Source organism: Pseudoliparis swirei, chromosome 22, assembly GCF_029220125.1.
Source record: "Pseudoliparis swirei isolate HS2019 ecotype Mariana Trench chromosome 22, NWPU_hadal_v1, whole genome shotgun sequence".
NCBI lineage: Eukaryota > Metazoa > Chordata > Actinopteri > Perciformes > Liparidae > Pseudoliparis > Pseudoliparis swirei.
Window position 1 is genome coordinate 9,301,130 of NC_079409.1, and position 17,135 is coordinate 9,318,264.

The 17,135-nt window shown below is 42.6% G+C and overlaps 2 protein-coding genes and 1 non-coding gene across 5 annotated transcripts in view; 1 reads left to right on the top strand and 2 right to left on the bottom strand.

The window, feature by feature from the left end:
• Positions 1-5,401, bottom strand: part of deptor (DEP domain containing MTOR-interacting protein) — a 30,152-nt gene extending 24,751 nt beyond the window's left edge. The window contains exons 1-4 of one of the 2 annotated variants that reach the window (XM_056444278.1): positions 5,064-5,401; positions 4,711-4,800; positions 970-1,148; positions 444-567 (exon numbers count right to left, since the gene is read on the bottom strand). In XM_056444278.1, the coding sequence (XP_056300253.1) occupies positions 444-567; positions 970-1,148; positions 4,711-4,800; positions 5,064-5,077 (407 nt within the window). In that variant the 5' untranslated portion in view covers positions 5,078-5,401. Of the gene's footprint in view, positions 1-443; positions 568-969; positions 1,149-4,710; positions 4,804-5,063 lie in introns of both variants that reach the window. The other variant, XM_056444277.1, reaches the window with a different exon arrangement.
• The window catches only part of LOC130212945 (Wilms tumor protein 1-interacting protein), a 110,618-nt gene that overhangs the window by 82,595 nt on the left and 10,888 nt on the right, over positions 1-17,135 (bottom strand). Inside the window, exons 3-8 of one of the 2 annotated variants that reach the window (XR_008835428.1) lie at positions 15,736-15,803; positions 13,466-13,528; positions 12,523-12,653; positions 11,265-11,316; positions 10,026-10,094; positions 8,329-9,165 (exon numbers count right to left, since the gene is read on the bottom strand). Coding sequence is in view for 1 of the 2 variants with exons in the window: in XM_056444273.1 (XP_056300248.1) it covers positions 9,028-9,165; positions 10,026-10,094; positions 11,265-11,316; positions 12,523-12,653; positions 13,466-13,528; positions 15,736-15,803 (521 nt within the window). In the remaining variant the exon portion in view is untranslated. Of the gene's footprint in view, positions 1-8,041; positions 9,166-10,025; positions 10,095-11,264; positions 11,317-12,522; positions 12,654-13,465; positions 13,529-15,735; positions 15,804-17,135 lie in introns of those variants that run through there. The other variant, XM_056444273.1, reaches the window with a different exon arrangement.
• trnar-acg (transfer RNA arginine (anticodon ACG)) lies at positions 7,074-7,146 on the top strand. The gene has a single exon. It is a non-coding gene; the product is annotated as a tRNA-Arg (tRNA).

A 17,135-nucleotide genomic window follows, 5' to 3' on the forward strand; every position in this document is an offset into this window, starting at 1 on the left:
CATACGTGGCATGTGTTATTGCTTGCCAAAAGGCCATGAAGTATCTTAAATATCTTAAAACAATCAGTATTTGTATCAGTGGATCCCAGTAAAATCGCTTTGCTTTGTCAAAAAGTAATTAAATCCGGCTGAAAAATGGTCCCAGCAAAGAAATAGTCCGACGCATAACGCCACCCGTTTCCAGTCTTGATGCTACCCTAACCCACTGCTGGCTATACGCGTTATACAGATGTAATAGTGGTGTCGATCTTCTCATCCGACACATAGATATGAAATGTTCATTTAAAAGCTGCGTGCTAAAAAGAAGAAAAGCAATCAAACGCTGAGAGATGCCTGCGGGGACTTTCTGTTCCCATTGCACACATGTATGAAATGCCATTTTCCCCTCAATCCCTCTGATGGCTGCTCTCAGACGACGTGGTTGTGCTCGAGTGTGTTCATACTTCTCATAGATCCTCTGCCCCCTCATGAAGACTTTGGCTTCACTGTCCAACGGGAACGTGCCGTCGTCTTTCCGGAAGCGGTAAAACAGCTTCAGGTCTTTGAACTCGCGGTGCTCATCGCACACTGAAAACACACACGCATGCACAGATTAGTTTGGAGGTTATGACCAATACATGTTGGTGTCCTTTATGATAAATGAAGAAAAAAGAAGCAAACGTGTCACATAATGGAAACATGGGAATTTTTGCTGTGTTTGAATAAAGCAGGCAGTATCATTAAATATTGAATGTACATATGGGATGAGGCAAAAATAGTGAATTATCTCTGTATGAACTTCAACTATCGAGGACGAGGCAGCCGGTCAAATGAGAAAAAGGTAGTGGGGCGCTACATTGGAGCCAAATTGGCTGAGACACGATGAATCATCTATTAAGGAGGCACAGATCGTTCCAAGAAAATGTCCCGAAAGAAACGAGACAAAAAGAGAGAGAGAGAGACTTGCTGTTAAACATATCTCAACTTTACCGTGATGAATGATGCTCTGGTCTAAGAGTTTCTGGATGATCGTGATGGCTGTGTCCCGGTCTGAGGCCTCCTTATGTTCAAGGAGCCAATCAATGAGCTCCTTGGCCACAAAGCAGTTTGGGTAAGTACGCAGGTGGTGCCGCCGATCCTTGATCAGCTTCCCCTCATGGAGCCGCAGCCTGGAGGGGAGCAAACAAAGGGGGAATCACTGAGTGTTCTTTGACATGCTAAACTTCTAGATTAGACTTTTCTTTCATTTTAAATCAATGACTCAAAGTCAAGAATAGTAAAGACTGCAACTGTAATTAGAAGAATAAGAGCAATGACGGGCGTTATCTACGTAAACTGCATATTATATTGTTACTAAAAGATAAAAGCATCTTCTAGAAAACAATAAACATGCACCTCGCCTCGAGATAAATATATGATGCCTGACTGATATTTAAATATTGCTGTTACAATCACAGCTGAAATCGCATGATGTGAGCATGTTGTTGATGACATCATAGGTTTTGGGGATGTTTACAACAGCCTGCTGAGCGATCATTAGCCCGACGATGCGTCATCTCCCTTAGAACAACTCAAATTAATTCGTTTAACTTTTTCAGAGACAACATCACACCAACTCCATTAATCAAATGGTCCATACAACATCTCTCTCAAGTTGGGCTGAAAACTCAAATCTGAATGGGAGACAAAAGGACCAGAGACTTGCTGGTTTCATGTTAATCTGTAATGTCACATTATCATAAGGCCGACATCTATAACTGCATCGTATCTGGTATACTCAAAATTATAAAAGGTGATCAAAAACGGCAGCCACATTTGAAGCTTCCGCATTCAAAATTTGCTGCCGACTTGCCAACCTGGCAACCAATTAGTTCCGAGCCCCTTCATTTAAAAATCATGGGATTTATAAAGTGACTATAAAGATGCTGGTTTCACATCAAGGTGACCTCTTCCCGACCCTGATCATTGTGAACCATCCCTCCACCGCCTTAGCCGAGCCTCCTGCAGCTCGCTAGTTCCCCTCCACGCTGAGCCTGTGTGCAGCTGGCCAGCATCACTTCGGGACTTTATTTGAAACCAGATCTGGCATCATCCTCCTCTCCTCCTCTGTTCAGCGTCAGAGGGCTTCAGTCTGATCCACCAATAAATAATCTCAGATGGCGCTGGAAACCAAAAAAATCTCCCATCTTGCCGTTTCCTCGCAGGAGGATGAGGTATACGACTAAATGTGGCGGCGGGTGGACTGGTGGCTGCGTTGGTTAGTCTCTGCAGAAGCATTCCCCAAAGTTGTGGAGACAGGAAAGAGGGGTTCTGAATAGGCCTCCGGCTCCCAGTATGACCATAATGATGCAGAGTACCAGGCCACACACATTCACCAGGCCTCCCTCTCTGCTGCAGTCTGACGTTGTGCAACAAGCGGTCTATTCACAGCTATGAACTGGTCACAAGCCGTACTCCAGCAGCTGCATGTGTCACGTGTCACGGCACCCGTCGTTCTGTCCGTTTGGTCGCTCGTGTCTGAAACAGATCGGCTCTACGATAGCAGAGGTCGACATGACACGACACAAATGGGTGATAAGATATTCCAAAAACAGCCAGCATACTGTTATCAGTGCCAGGAACTATGCCACTCAGGTCCCACGAGCTTGTGATAACAATTATCAAGCAAAAGGTGTGGATAAGGTGCACTCTTTGCTTTCTTTTATAGCAGCAGAGTTTCACGTCAGGTCAAGTTGTATTCTTTGACTGTGACTGTCATTCCCTCGTGTTATTTTAGTTGTTGTTAGCAAGTCTGTTCATCAGAGGATCTACGGTTCGATCCCCGGCTAGCCCTAGTCGATGTGTCCTTGAGCAAGACACCCAACACCAAATTGCTCCCCGTAAATGTATGATTGTAAGTCGCTTTGGATAAAAGCGTCAGATAAATGAAATGTAATGTGATGTAATTTATAAAACCTTTACTGTGCAATTACAGATTTATTATACTTGTTTTGATCTGCAAATCTCCTCGCTATGGGAGTAATAAAGGATTATCTTATCATTTGGTCTGAAATATGAATTCAGATCAAATGACAACGCTAAAGCAGGGAGTCACGGTAAAACACTGAGCATCAATCATTAAACTGTGTGTGTGTGCATGTGTGTTACAGTGCAACAAGGTTAAAACCAAAGTCAATGTGAGACTAGTTTCAGCTTAGTTTAGCATGTTTAACATTTTCTAATTAGCAATAAACACAACGTACAGCCGAGGTTGCTGGGAGAATCATTGTTTTGCTGGTATTTTAGCATAAACAAAAGCATTGGACACATTTTTTTCTTTTTTAACCAATTCATCCTCATGGGGCATGAGTTTTTGGGCCAAGTTTCATGTCAATTCATCCAATAGTTATTTACAGCTTTCACTCTAAACCAGAAAATGTCAACCTCATGTTTGCGTGACAGGAAACGACGATGGATCACAGTCAATAGCCCTCTTGGGACCATGAATACGTGCACAAAACGTCACGGAAACCCATCCAAAAGTCGTTTGAGACAGATATTTCAGTCTGGATCAATGACACTGCTATCTCGGAGACAACGTGCAGAAAGACAGAGCTGTCGAGACCGAGCCGTGAATGTCTCAACCTCGAGCCCTTTCCCCCAGAAAGCAGCGTCTCAGAGGCGGAGGACTCAACCCATCGTTCGCTGACACTTGCCCCACTGCCAGCTGGCAGCCTCAGTATACAGCTGTGCCAGAGACACGGCGGGCACATGCACACGCACACACATTATACAATGACAAACAGGAAAACAGACACGGGTGCTAAGCAAAAGATCACCAAAGAGTATATCCAGAGAAACTATTAATCTCTTGAGGTGCTGACTGGTGTTACTATTTATGGTTCTACCGAACAGAACAATGTTACAACATGTTCCACTTCAGAAACAGTAAAAGCTCCCACTCAGCTGGAAAGCACAATTCAGTGGTGGTGTACTTTCCTCGTGGGGGGCTGAAATTCCTGGCATTGGTGCCATGCTTTACCTACTGAGCCTCTATTCATCGCTGAGAGCGTGAGCCAGCAAACGCCACCAGGGTTTTGGGGCCTTTCTTTATGTAGGGAAGGTCAAAAGGGGCAGTATGTCAACAACGCTGCCTGGGATACCAGGACAATCCCCTGATAGGATGAATGGGCAGGGCATGACAATGATAAGTAGGTTGATCATTGCCTGTGCAGCTCAAAGGGCGCTGAATTACGGGGGCAACAAAAGAAAATGACTCATGTGTTCAGTCTGAACAAGCAAAACAGCATCCTACAGCATGTGGACAATGCCTCTGGCTGAAACGTGCACGTTGTATAGGTGAGGGGCAGCAGGTGCACAGGGAGGTGTTGCGCACGTGTGGATGCCTTTGTTTGGCTGTGCATGCTGCAGTGGAGATGGAGCCGCCTCGAGGGCCAGTGTACAGTGAGGGAGGGCTACATGCGTGCGCAGTAGCCTGCTGTACGACATGCTTACAGCACACACCTTTCTCAGTGAGGGCATCATGGCCCGTCATCGGTCATCCTCATCTGGGTCACGAAGCATGGCGAGATGGAGCATGACAACTAACTGAACAAGGATTATTTACTACGGATGTAGTCAGTGTTAGGTATTCAGTCACGACTGTTCAGTTGGTTTCAGTTTGAGACCAAAAGGCCTCCGCTTCGTTCATGGTGTGACCCGCATGCAGACTCGGGGTCCGGAGCGACCTACCTCAGCTGCTCTCCGGTGACCAGCACCTCGGCCAGCCGCTCCAGCTCTGCAGCCTTCTTCTGCATGGTGCTCCCGATGCCGTCCATCTCTCTGCTGATAGAAAGAGGCACAAACAGAGGGAGTGGTTTTTGTTGTTGCCAAACGGACACACACACAAAGCCTTCATTCACCAGTCTTGCATATTTGTTTTTTTGTAAGTGTGCAACAAAGTGTGCACCAGTATTATTCCAGCTAACAAACACACATGAAATGAGAACGAATTGATTGAAAAATAAATAAGCCATGCGAGCCATCCACGCGGCGGCGATCTACAAATAAATAAACATAGCACCGACACCTCGGTGGATGCTTACCCTTCAAGCCCCATCGAGACGGTCAGTTATTCCTTTGATGAATGAGGATACTAATTATTCCATCCCAGGAAATGTGCAACAATGCAGCCCGTCAGTCACCGCCCAGCCCTTCAGTTTGCTAGCGGCTCCATTAGTCCACTTTTAATTCCTCGAAAACCTCCGACGTCTTCAAATATCTGCACGCGCACATAAACGCGGGTGCGTGCATGCCGCTTTCCCTCAGACGCGACTTATCTGTCGATGTTTAGCTGCAACGCGTGTGAAAACAAGGCTTTCTCTCCGCGCTGGGTCAGTTTGTTTGTCACTGAGACGCCACACCGGACGCGTGCACGTTTTTCCTCCACGGCGCAACCAGCACCCATCCACAAAGCCCCTGCATTGGGAGGACTCTGCCGTCGTCACTGGGGGGAGTTAACCGGAGGGGCGGGGTTATACGGTGCGCTCGATTTAAACACCGCTCTGCCCTGGCAAGAAGCACAGGGGTAGGATGGAGTTTTAGTTGAGCCTTCCTGATCAACTTTAGGGATTTTGATGGTTAGATATGATTTATTTTTGCAAAACAGATGAAAATGTGAAAAGGATCCTTCTGAGCAGCTTTAGATTCAGCTTTTAATGAGTGCGCCAGAAAGCTGGCATATTGTTGTGTAATATTCAACCACTAAAGCAACAACACCTGCCTGAAACTGTTCTCCTTCCTAAATGCTAATATGTTTAACCAATAATAAAATAAGATGGAAATAAAATTGCTACAACAATTTCAAAATACAAAGTGACAGTGTGCAACATCCTGCAACAAAAGTTACAATAAAAAAAGCTTGCTTGTCACACATTCAATGTTTATCACAATTACATTGAATTCTTCACAAAAGCATATTTGTGCGGACTTAGTCACCTTTACAGTTATTATTTAAATAGTGTTTATCATCTTATAGTATAAATCCCTTCTCCAATCATATCTACGATATATTATATAGCTCTCTATACACACACCATTCAGAAAATACATTTTAAAATGTCCTGATAATAGCAAGTGGACATAAAGAAGAACACAAATGCCTGCAGACATAAAGTCTGCATACACGTGCCCAATAGACCCAATATGTCTAAATGAGATTAATCATAAAGAGATGAGTGATTATCTCAGAGTAACAACACACAACAATTGTACACCTATTTAAAACTTTTGTTTGTGAACGCATCTAATGATTATAATTAATTGTGCAACGATCGAAAAGCAGGATATTTTGATAAAAATAACCAGATACAATATATACTTTTGATCTTTAAGACACATTTTAATTGTGTCACACATATTATTGAATGAAAGTTACTGGTTGCACATTGGCTTGTTATTTACAACATGATACGTTTCTGTATTGGTATGATCTGTATCTGAGGTGAACATAAACAAACGCTTCCCACCCAGGACCGATGAAGTCATCTGGCTGCTGATTGGCTACATTGGTGTGTACGTGTGAGGATGTGTGTTCTGTAAAGTTTGAGAATGCTCTCATGTGTCTTCCCTACATAGACAGCATGTAAGCCCACATATAACCTGCTGTATGTGTTTGACTTGAGAAGCGAAGTGACAAAAATAAAAGCAAAATCCACACGGGACAGCTTGAAAACTAAAACAAAAAACAGTCGTAGATATAATTTGGACCACTAAATATTATTAATTCTTTAAATGAATTGTCATGGTCGGTTCTTATTTTCACTATTAGGCCTACTATTTTGCTACTGTGACTTTACTGTGACTAAATTGACTGGCATGAATTAAATGAACATACAGACACATAAAAGCACTTAAAGCTAACGTCACGTCTCTGGTGAACGACGCCGTCCGACCGCGACATCAGTTAGTTAATGAGTGTGTAACGGGCAACGATGGTTTGTTGTGTTACACTTTATGTTTGGACGTTAGTCGTGAGAATGCGAAAAGAGTAAGCAACAGTCCTCGTGCCTATGTCATAAAGTAAATTGATCATGTGACCAGGAGTTCCATCACGCGGGCCAGTGGCGCAATGGATAACGCGTCTGACTACGGATCAGAAGATTCTAGGTTCGACTCCTGGCTGGCTCGTTGCTTTTGCCTTTTCTGATAGTTCAAGATAGACGCAAGAAATACACAATTCGTCAGTCTTATCGAATCGCATTTTCCTGATGATCATATCGATATGTATTGATGCATTGATGTATAAGTATGCTGAGAACAGTGGAGCTCTTCTTTACTATATACTCGTATATGTGGAATTTCACCAAAGAATAAAACAAGTTTGATCTTAACCACATGATACATGTTTATGTTATACATGTAACCATATACACACAGCGCCGCCGCTCCCATAACGCGCACTACGCGCTGTGCGTAGGGCACCAAGCCCTGAGGGGGCACCACAAAATAGGCAACTAAAAAAAATCCTCAGTTATAATAATTATAATGCCGATATTATTTCAGTCTACAAATATTAGGCACCTTTTAGGCATGTATATCACAAAACAGGCAGAACAAGAGAGATGTTTAATCGCTCAGCACCCCCCATAATTAGCTAATCCAAGTGGTGCCAGAAGCCCACGCCTCTGACTGTGTCACAAGAAGGCAAGTTTGACTCCTGACTCACTTCATCTTTTAAACAAATAGTTAATATCAATGAAGACGATCTGAACGCCAGTTTAAGAGAGTATATCACATATTTGTTGTCTTCATATTGTTATTCTAGTAATAAGAAAAGAAAGAAAAACTGCAGACAAAGACGTTCCCCAGTTTATGTACACTTCAAAATATGTGTGCCGTCAGTCAAATTCTTTAAATTGAGAACTGTTTTTGTTTTCCTCAATTAATGCAGTCAGCATGGCATTGAACTAAATCAAAGCAGATCTATAATACAAGTACAATTACATATTTAATTGTCTTCACTGATAATATATTTTGTGAATGTACCTTTTCATGTAAAAAAAAAAAAAGAACTACATTTAAATTGAAGTTTGTCCTATTGCAATACTTTTATTAAATATTTTCTTTACAACACTCAGCACATATGATATGACGCTCTTACTCTACAGATTACGAAAAGGGAACTCAAATGACAAGCGACGTTTTAGTTAGTAAACTAAAGACATGAATACAATTTGGATGGCAATGGTAGGCAATCTAAAACTGTAACTGCCACTGCAAATCAAATGAGTATTTAAGGGTTTTGCATGAAAGTCAAAATGAAAAAAAAGTAAATGAATATATAGGGAAATATATCAATTTTAAAATGACAACAAAAGACATGGATCTATAAGCCAAATACCAACCTCTTCATAGGTGCATTCAAAACTCACACATCTATTTTTAAGCACTTCGAACAGACTGTTTAACAAACGGCGGCCGTTGATTCACTAAAGAACATTTGGACCGGCTCTCTGAAGCATTCTTTGCCCGACTTGACAAAAAGGAAAAGTCATGCCACTGTTTTATATGTAATGATCGACCTCAGCACACAGAGGCGTTGTGAACTCTGGGATAATGCCGTTCTTAAATATTTCTATGGAATGGTAATCCTAAAGAGTTATCATTTGATACAGGACTTGGCATGAAGGGAAATGAGTGACTTGAACATGAAGTTGAAGGTACATCATCTCTAAAAATGAGTTGACAACCAGATATTTACACAGCCAATGCAATTGATTTTTACTTCTTTTTTTTTAAACCCATGGCCACACAAAGTCCATATGCATTGGGTCTAACGCAATGCTTCACTGGCTTTTGGTGGTTCACGCTCCTTCATTATTGGGTGAAAACATCTCGAGGCATCCTGGAAACTTCAATATACACATCAAACCACAGAATGATCATATGCGTTGCATTAATCAATCCTTTACAACAAGAATTGCACACGTCGACGGAATCCCGCTGTCAGTCCCGCTTTGGCAGTTCCTCCACAAATCCACCAGGGGGCGCCCTCCACCTGCTGCGGTGTCAGTAGGCGGCGGCCGGCGCGACGGGAGAGGGGCAGCCGGGCTCCGTGCGCTTCAGGTGGCAGGAGTGGCAGAGGAGGTGGCCGTTCAGAGGGTAGCAGCGGTGACCCTCCTCGTCGTTCAGCTCCATCTTACAGCCCTGCTCCACACAGAGGAGGAACACGAGTGAGACACATGCACTGACAGGCTACGGGAGCTTGAAGAGAAGAATGGAGGATAATTGGTCTGATATCTGCTCTGCGTTGACTTCATTTCCCAGCACAGACAGATTGGACAGCAATAATGACCCCAAAAGACAGCTTGTGGAACAGATTCGTTTCTACATTCACAAAATGATTTGAACTCGTCATATGAGCAAATCCCAAATATGGGCATACTGGCAAAAAAGGAAAGACAAAATAAATACAATAATAATAATGATGTGGATACCGCGTAACAAAAAAGATCAGCATGAAATAAATGTTTTCTGAAACATCCTTGGCATAGGTATGAAAATGTAATAAAATACCAGCAGATTATGGAAAACAATCACTTAAAATCAATATAACTTCTAAACAAATATGTAGAATGTCGATATCAATAGAAGAGTGGCGTGTGAAACTTCAGTCACTCTGATAAACTATTATCTGCCTTTTGGCTTGCCGTTTCAACACAGACATGTTTACAAAACCCAAATTCTAATGTCAAGATGCTCCTCTTTGAACAACGATGAACAGAAACACGGGTGCTGCTCCTCTCAGCACGCTGATTGTTATTTCCATGTGCGAGAACAGCAACCGTCAATCAGCCTTTGGCACAAAAACAGCAGAAGAGGCACTTGAGAAAAACGATGATAGGGATGAGGTGTTGCATACCTGCTCTCCTCAGCAGTGTGTGATTAGCGCCGAGACTGTAATTAAGATCAGGGATCTACTCGCTATGATATCTCTTAATGAGCCATTCAGAGGAACCTGGCTCAGAGCTTCAGAGAGATGTGACATTCGGTTTTCTTGAACCCACCTCACAGTGATAGCATTCCACATGGTAGTCTTTGTCCATGGATACAACTCGAATGGTTTCATCAGACCCCTGGAATGAAACACATACTGATAAACAAACCACATGGGGCCCATCTTGTCAGAAGAAGACTTCTTTTTGTTTCAGTTTTAAAAAGCATCCGGACACCGTAGTACGCCAAGAGCTGAACCGTGTGTACTTTAAATTGTGAATCATTCTGAAATACAAGAATATAGACACACAATATAGCCACGAGGAGACAGACTGGAGCAAATAGTTTATACATAAGTACAAAGATCCCGTGTTTCAATCTGTACATTTAATATGCGTGTGCTCTTTGTCCTCGAGACAAGAGGTATTTCTTTTTTAGTCATCTTTCTCTGATTACAATATCAGCCTGAGAGGGAACTCCCCTGAACATCCGTAACAAGTTTACATAAATGCAAACAGACTAAGCCCCCCACCCAAAAACACACACTCACACACACACACTCAATCACACACTACCTCTCCTCTAAATACCGGCCTCACTGCTTTCTCAAAGGGGAGGGCAGGGGACATTCCAGCTAGGTCAACTCTAATTTGGGACATTTCTTTGCTTTTGTCCTGCTGCTGCGTGTGAACTGTTCGTCTCCTGCCACCCATCTGCACCTTGACACCACATCCAATCAAAGCCCAGAAACATCATGAGGCAACTCATTGTTTGACCTGTCGTCTCGAGGGAAATATGTCCATATTGAGCAACATGCGACTCGCACAGCTTAGTTCTGTGTTTGAGTCAGAACTGAGTCAACACCAGCAGATTGGATTCATAATCTGCGGCGCTGCTGCTGCTGGTTAAAGGTCCACAGGTGAAAGTGAACAACCCCTCAAAGGAATAAAGATGATCATTCAGAACATGCAGGAATTCATTTAACACTCCGTCTGCATTGACACTTTGACAACGACAGCAAACACACAATATACACACGAGTGCGCCGTATGGGGAAACCATCTCATCTTAACATTGATGCATTTCAATATTCACTGAAGTATATCAAATCCTATGTATAAAAATAAATAATGTTGTCCCAGAACAAAACACAGATTCTGTACATTTGTGATGCTAAACTTATTGATTTAGACCAGCTCACCACACTACCTCGATAGGAGAATTCTGTCAACCAATGGGGATACAGAAAGACTTCATGTGATATTGTTTCATCATGACCTGTTGCCAAACCAAGGTGAAAGGTTGCTTACCTCTGAGGGCAGGATGGGCTGGTTACACACCACACATTTAGGCGCCAGGACCCTGGGAGAGCGTGAAAAGACAGGTTTAACCCTCCTGTTACCTGAGGGTCAATTTGACCCCATTCAATGTTTAACCCTCCTGTTACCTTTATATTTACTGACATATTTTACCCTCGGGGTCAATTTGACCCCAGCAATTAAAACCTCCAGAAAATTATTAGAATTCATATTGTTTTCCAAGTTTAAGTGTGAGGTACTTTATGTTTGTTTGTTGACTACCTAAATAGCCCTTTAAATATTAAAAAGTTGATATTTCTTATATGTTTGACACAGTGAAAAACAGCCTGGGGTCAAATTGACCCGAAAGAACACCGACAATAAACATTGAATGGGGTCAAATTGACCCTAAGGTAACAGGAGGGTTAAAAGATCACTTTGAAATGCACTTAAATAAGTGAACTGGTTGCAATTTATGACCTGGATGTGAATCCGCTCTATCCAAAGACGATAAAGGTTACAGTTCATATTTGATGTCTCTCTCCCGACGCTGAAACCTGTTCCGCCTCCCTCTCCGTCTCCCCTGCTCTGACCCGGACTAGATTCAAGATGGCAGCTTTGCAGATGTGCTGGCGTTCCCTCACACACACGTGATTCCCCAACAATGTAAAAAGGAGTAGAAAAATGAAAACTCGAAATGAATTCATTATTTCCACACACATGGCTGGCACCTGGACGTCTGAGGGAATAACAAAGGGCCTCTCAGTGTGGACGGGCATGACTGTGGCTAAAAGTCAAACACACACCGCACACAGAATACGGTGTGTCTGTTGTAATCAGCATCGAGGACGTGTTGAAGTGCTAACAGGTGATCACTTCAAATGTGGTCTCTACAGGAGGCGAACAGGCACAACTTTTAAATGTTCTCGCACTCACAAATACTTTGATTTCCCACTCAGACGTTTGAGGTTTTTGGCATTTCGGAGTGAGTTTGCTGCGGCACGCCGCCCGTCACACCTCCAACCGGACAGTGAGCTTTTTCTCCCTCTCCTTTCGTCCATGAATAAACTTCTCATGTGGCAAATAGACTCAGCCGACCCTCCTCCACTTCACCCTACAGTGGCGAGGCACATGTTGAGGGGCTGTGCCGCCATCTGGAATAAGACACCTAGACCTTCTCCGGTGCATCGCTCAACTGATTTGACACAGATGAATCCAGATCTCGTCCGCTCTCGTTCCTTTGAAGTCCCGTGAACCAAGTGGCGCTCACCTGTGGTAGTCTTTGAGACAGTAGATCTTATTTTCGGTGTCCACAGTGAAGGGCACTCCGTCAAGGCTCTCATTACAGATGACACAGCGGAAACAGCCAGGGTGGTAAGACTTCCCGAGGGCCTGCAGGATCTATAAAGAGAGAAACGAGTGGAGGACATCTGGGCATCAGTACGCTTATTAATTACTCACAATTTGTAATCGTATTAAAATAGTAATTGTTCCTAAAAATACTTGGATGAACTTGAAATGATCCCCGTGGGTATATTGGGTCATAACAGGAGCTGAGAATAGGAGAATGCTAAGAATACGTCACAGAGTACTCAGATAATGTGTATATATATATATTCTTTTTTTCCAGAATATATATCTATATATACATACATACCGGTATATATATATATATACATAGGTGTGATTCTTGATATCAATTAAAGATAAAAGGAAAACATAGTAATTTAATTAACATACTCAGCCTTCTCTAGCTAATTTAAGCAGACATTATGTCGTTTGTTGAATACATAAACATGTACATTATACACAAACAACAGGCAGAATACAGTGATTGAGTAAACACATTTCTGCTGCATTTTGAATGTGTAGATATGAAGATAAAACAGGCAGCACAATACAAATTAGACATCGCCTTCATCTCTCTCTGCTGGATGGAGAAGATGTTTAGAATCATGTCTAAAAATATGCTGCATTACTTCCTGACTGGATCACATGCTTTGTGTGTGTGTGTGTGTGTGTGTGCGTACGTGCGAGGGAGTGAGGCACGCACAAGCAGAGCCAATGCTTCCGCTTGAGCCTTTATCCAGATGTGCCCACAGAAAGTTTATTTCGGGGAAGTCTGCTGAGATCCGACCCATTCACACAAACACACAGAGGCAGACAAAACACTCAAAAGTACACACCACTGGAGAGAAGGAACAGACACTCACCATGTCCATGATCAGATGTCCACATGCGTTGCACTTGTCTGCAGACTGCTGGAAACCGGAGTACTTCAACAGGCAGAGAAAATACGACAGTGATGTCATTGGAATTTGGTTATTTAATGGATGACTGAAGTCTCTGACTCTGTTTCAGACTCAGCACTAAACCGCTCCACAATTCCTCCCAGGCATAATCCAAAGTAGCCTATATGTTGCTTTAGCATGTGTACTTTTACTAAAAAACCTTCTTTAAAACTGCTCAAACTTTCCCTCTCTGAGAGCAAGAGAAGTTCATAAAGGCAAGCCCTTGAAGAAGTCAATATGGTGTGGTCCCTTTGGATGGGCATTTAACAGATACAGTGTTTGAATCAGTCATCTCAGCTTTATCATGTGTTATTACTATGTATGAGCAGCGTCAGTCAGGAGAGGCCACCCCAACAGGCCTCGCAGAGGAGCAGACGTAACGAACAGCACGTAGAGGGAGAAAGCCACAGCTAATTGAATTCAATATAAATTTGGATTTTAATTGAGCAACCAGGAGCTTTTGCTGAAAAGTGAATTAGGTCTTTTACGGAGGGTAAACACACACACAGCTACCGACAGTGTGAAGGATTAGTTGGGAAAATGCAACCCAAAAATGCATATTGAAAGGTTTCTATTATTGCAAAGTACATAAAGTCCTTCCTGCTCTGGTGTGAATGGCCTGACCGCTCTCGACCTTATAAACCAGAGCAAAGCAGCCTCTCCAGTTACTGACCTGCTTCCAGTCCCACCCGAGGGAGGAAACTGATATGAATCAACAGCATTAGATGCAAAAACCTGCGCGGCAAGGTCAAAGTCTCTACCCAATGTGTTGTATTCAAGTTGAAGGCTGGCAAGTTGATTACAGGTTAATTATTAAGTGTGTACGGTAAACAGACTGAATGAGGATTTAAACCGATAACCTCCTATTCTTATACATACAGATATTTGTAAACCTTAAGACAATTGAGATGTTGACTGGATGAAAGAGAATGCAACTCTTACTGTATGTTATCTCAACCCAATGCAATGCATGTCACATATCTCAGTTGAGGTAAACAACATATTGATTGTGTATCGACTAGTGCTGTGAAAAATAACGCGTTAACTCAGTTAATTCAATTACAGGTTTAACTAGTTTTTTTTTTTAACGCATTTAACGCATGCACAGAATGAGCTTCCAATCTGTCTGTTGTTGGTCGTCGGGACGAAAAAAAAGTCACTTGCAAAATGAGCTTCCAATACACCACTTCAATCTGAACTCTGTCCGCTCTCATGCAGACGGTCTGTTCATCGGTAATGATCCTTCCGCAGGTTCACCTATGGAAACCTTGTTACGACTTTTACTTCCTGTAGATCAGGGTCTCAACACGTCGATCGCGACCCGCCAGTCGATCGCGGCGTAGTGTCGGTAGATCGCATGACATTAAAAAGATTGGCCCGCCCCCTGACATGTTCTCTAGAGCACGTCTTTGTTCTTTTATTAAACTAAACGTCTGTTGTTGATCGTATCTCCACAGCAGCATGTCATTTCTGTCTCTTCGCGTTGCGTTAACACTTATCGATCTCCGTCTCGCGCGCCACAGAGCTCCGTGCGCGCGCATCGGGACCGAGCAACAAAAAAGTCACTTGTCAATCTGTCCACCTTTAGATTGTATCATGGTGGAGTTAATGGTTGACAAACAAGAGAAAAATGCTCTGTTTAACCCTCCTGTTACCTTTATATTTACTGACATATTTTACCCTCGGGGTCAATTTGACCCCAGCAATTAAAACCTCCAGAAAATTATTAGAATTAATATTGCTTCCCAAGTTTAAGTGTGAGGTACTTTATGTTTGTTTGTTGACTACCTAAATAGCCCTTTAAATAAATAAAAAGTTGATATTTCTGATATGTTTGACACAGTGAAAACCAGCCTGGGGTCAAATTGACCCCAAAGAACACCGACATTAAACATTGAATGGGGTCAAATTGACCCGAAAGGTAACAGGAGGGTTAAACATTCTGTTTAGGATGAAGATGTATTAATGTTCCATATGGAAGAAAACTGCTAAATAACTGCTGAGTTGCAGCACCATTGTATAGAAGAATGTATAAATGTATATATCCGTCTTTTGTCATAAATCTCTATGTTCTCACAAAATATACCGAGAATATCGGTAATATGTGATTAATCATGATTAATCTACAAAAACCTGTGATTAATCAGATTAAAAATTTGAATCGTTTCACAGCCCTAGTATCGACCGCTCACCAGAAAGTCCTCTTCGCAGAAAACCCTCCCTCCGACGTAGTAGAACGCCTTCCCCCTCAGCCTTCGACCTGGAGAAACACACAGAAGTCCCTTTGCATCATTTCACGAGAGCAAAACACAGCACCTGGCACTCTTAGAAGAAAGAAGAAGAAAAAAGAAACACATTCTTATTATTGAATTACAATAAGTAGATTAAAGCAGACGAGAAAAGGTAAGTCAACGACAGAACGTTGAATCGTCTTACTGGAAAATCTTGCAAAGCCGTGAGAGCAGTCTCAGAAAATAGTTTGAGCACTAATGCACTAATGCGCAGTGATTAATTACAGCCATTGGAAGGTAATGGACCCTCATGCAATATTCATTACATCTTTCTGTATTCTGGGCAGATAAATCAAACAAATGGATCTTTGGTGTGCTGGTGTCTTAATATAATATTGCTGGGGCACAGAGTGGGTTGCAGTACGACAAGGAACACATCTGGATCATACACGTCTACGGGGGGGGGGGGGGGGGGGATGCTGGTTCAATTAAATTACTAGACAGGTGCAACAGATTAAACAATGTGCTCTATTGGATTTCATGGCGACCACAGGCCAAGACCTACAACAAGCCGCTCTTCTTCTTCTTTGTTCCTTTCTGGTGTCTTTCCACATGCTTGGTATACTTCCTGTCTCTCTCGCTGTGTGCTTTAATACTTCTACACACATATGCACGCGTACACACTCACACACACAGAGCTAAACCACTTTACATAGCTATTCTTGCCCAGGTCCCACAGGAAGAGAAAACATTCCTGACATGTTCTGAGTGGGGAGGTGAAGGAGGGGACAGCGGGGGAGGAGAAGGAGTTGACCTTAGTGAACAGGAGCCTTCTTTGTCGCCCATGCTCTGTGTACCTGAAAGCTTGTCTCCGAAGAGGCTCACACAGTCATTAGGAATTACGAGGAATTTCCCGTTCATTCTTAAGAGAGAGAGAAAATGCATTTGAAGGCATAACTCCAAGAAAGGACGATTTCAATATCGGGCTTTTTTCAGATTAATTTCTAGAGAATTATTGAGAATATGAAGTCAATACGTCAGCGCTGAAATAATATTTTGCCGCATCCCTTCATTGGATATTGTGGGGTTGCGCAATATGACAGTAATTACTTTGAGATTATATATTGTCCACCATTTTGCCACACCCTATATATCATGGCAGCTACCCTGGGTGTATTAAGCCACCGAGGGTAATGTTTCAAATCACTGATCCATGAAGAAAAACAAATTAACTGAAACCGTGTGAATCATTTTTTTTTTTGCCACAATGACAGCGTCTGAGGCAGTTATTCAAAACTACATTACCATACTTTAATATAATAATAATAATGGCCGTGCAAGCGATGTGGCCAAAGCTAGCA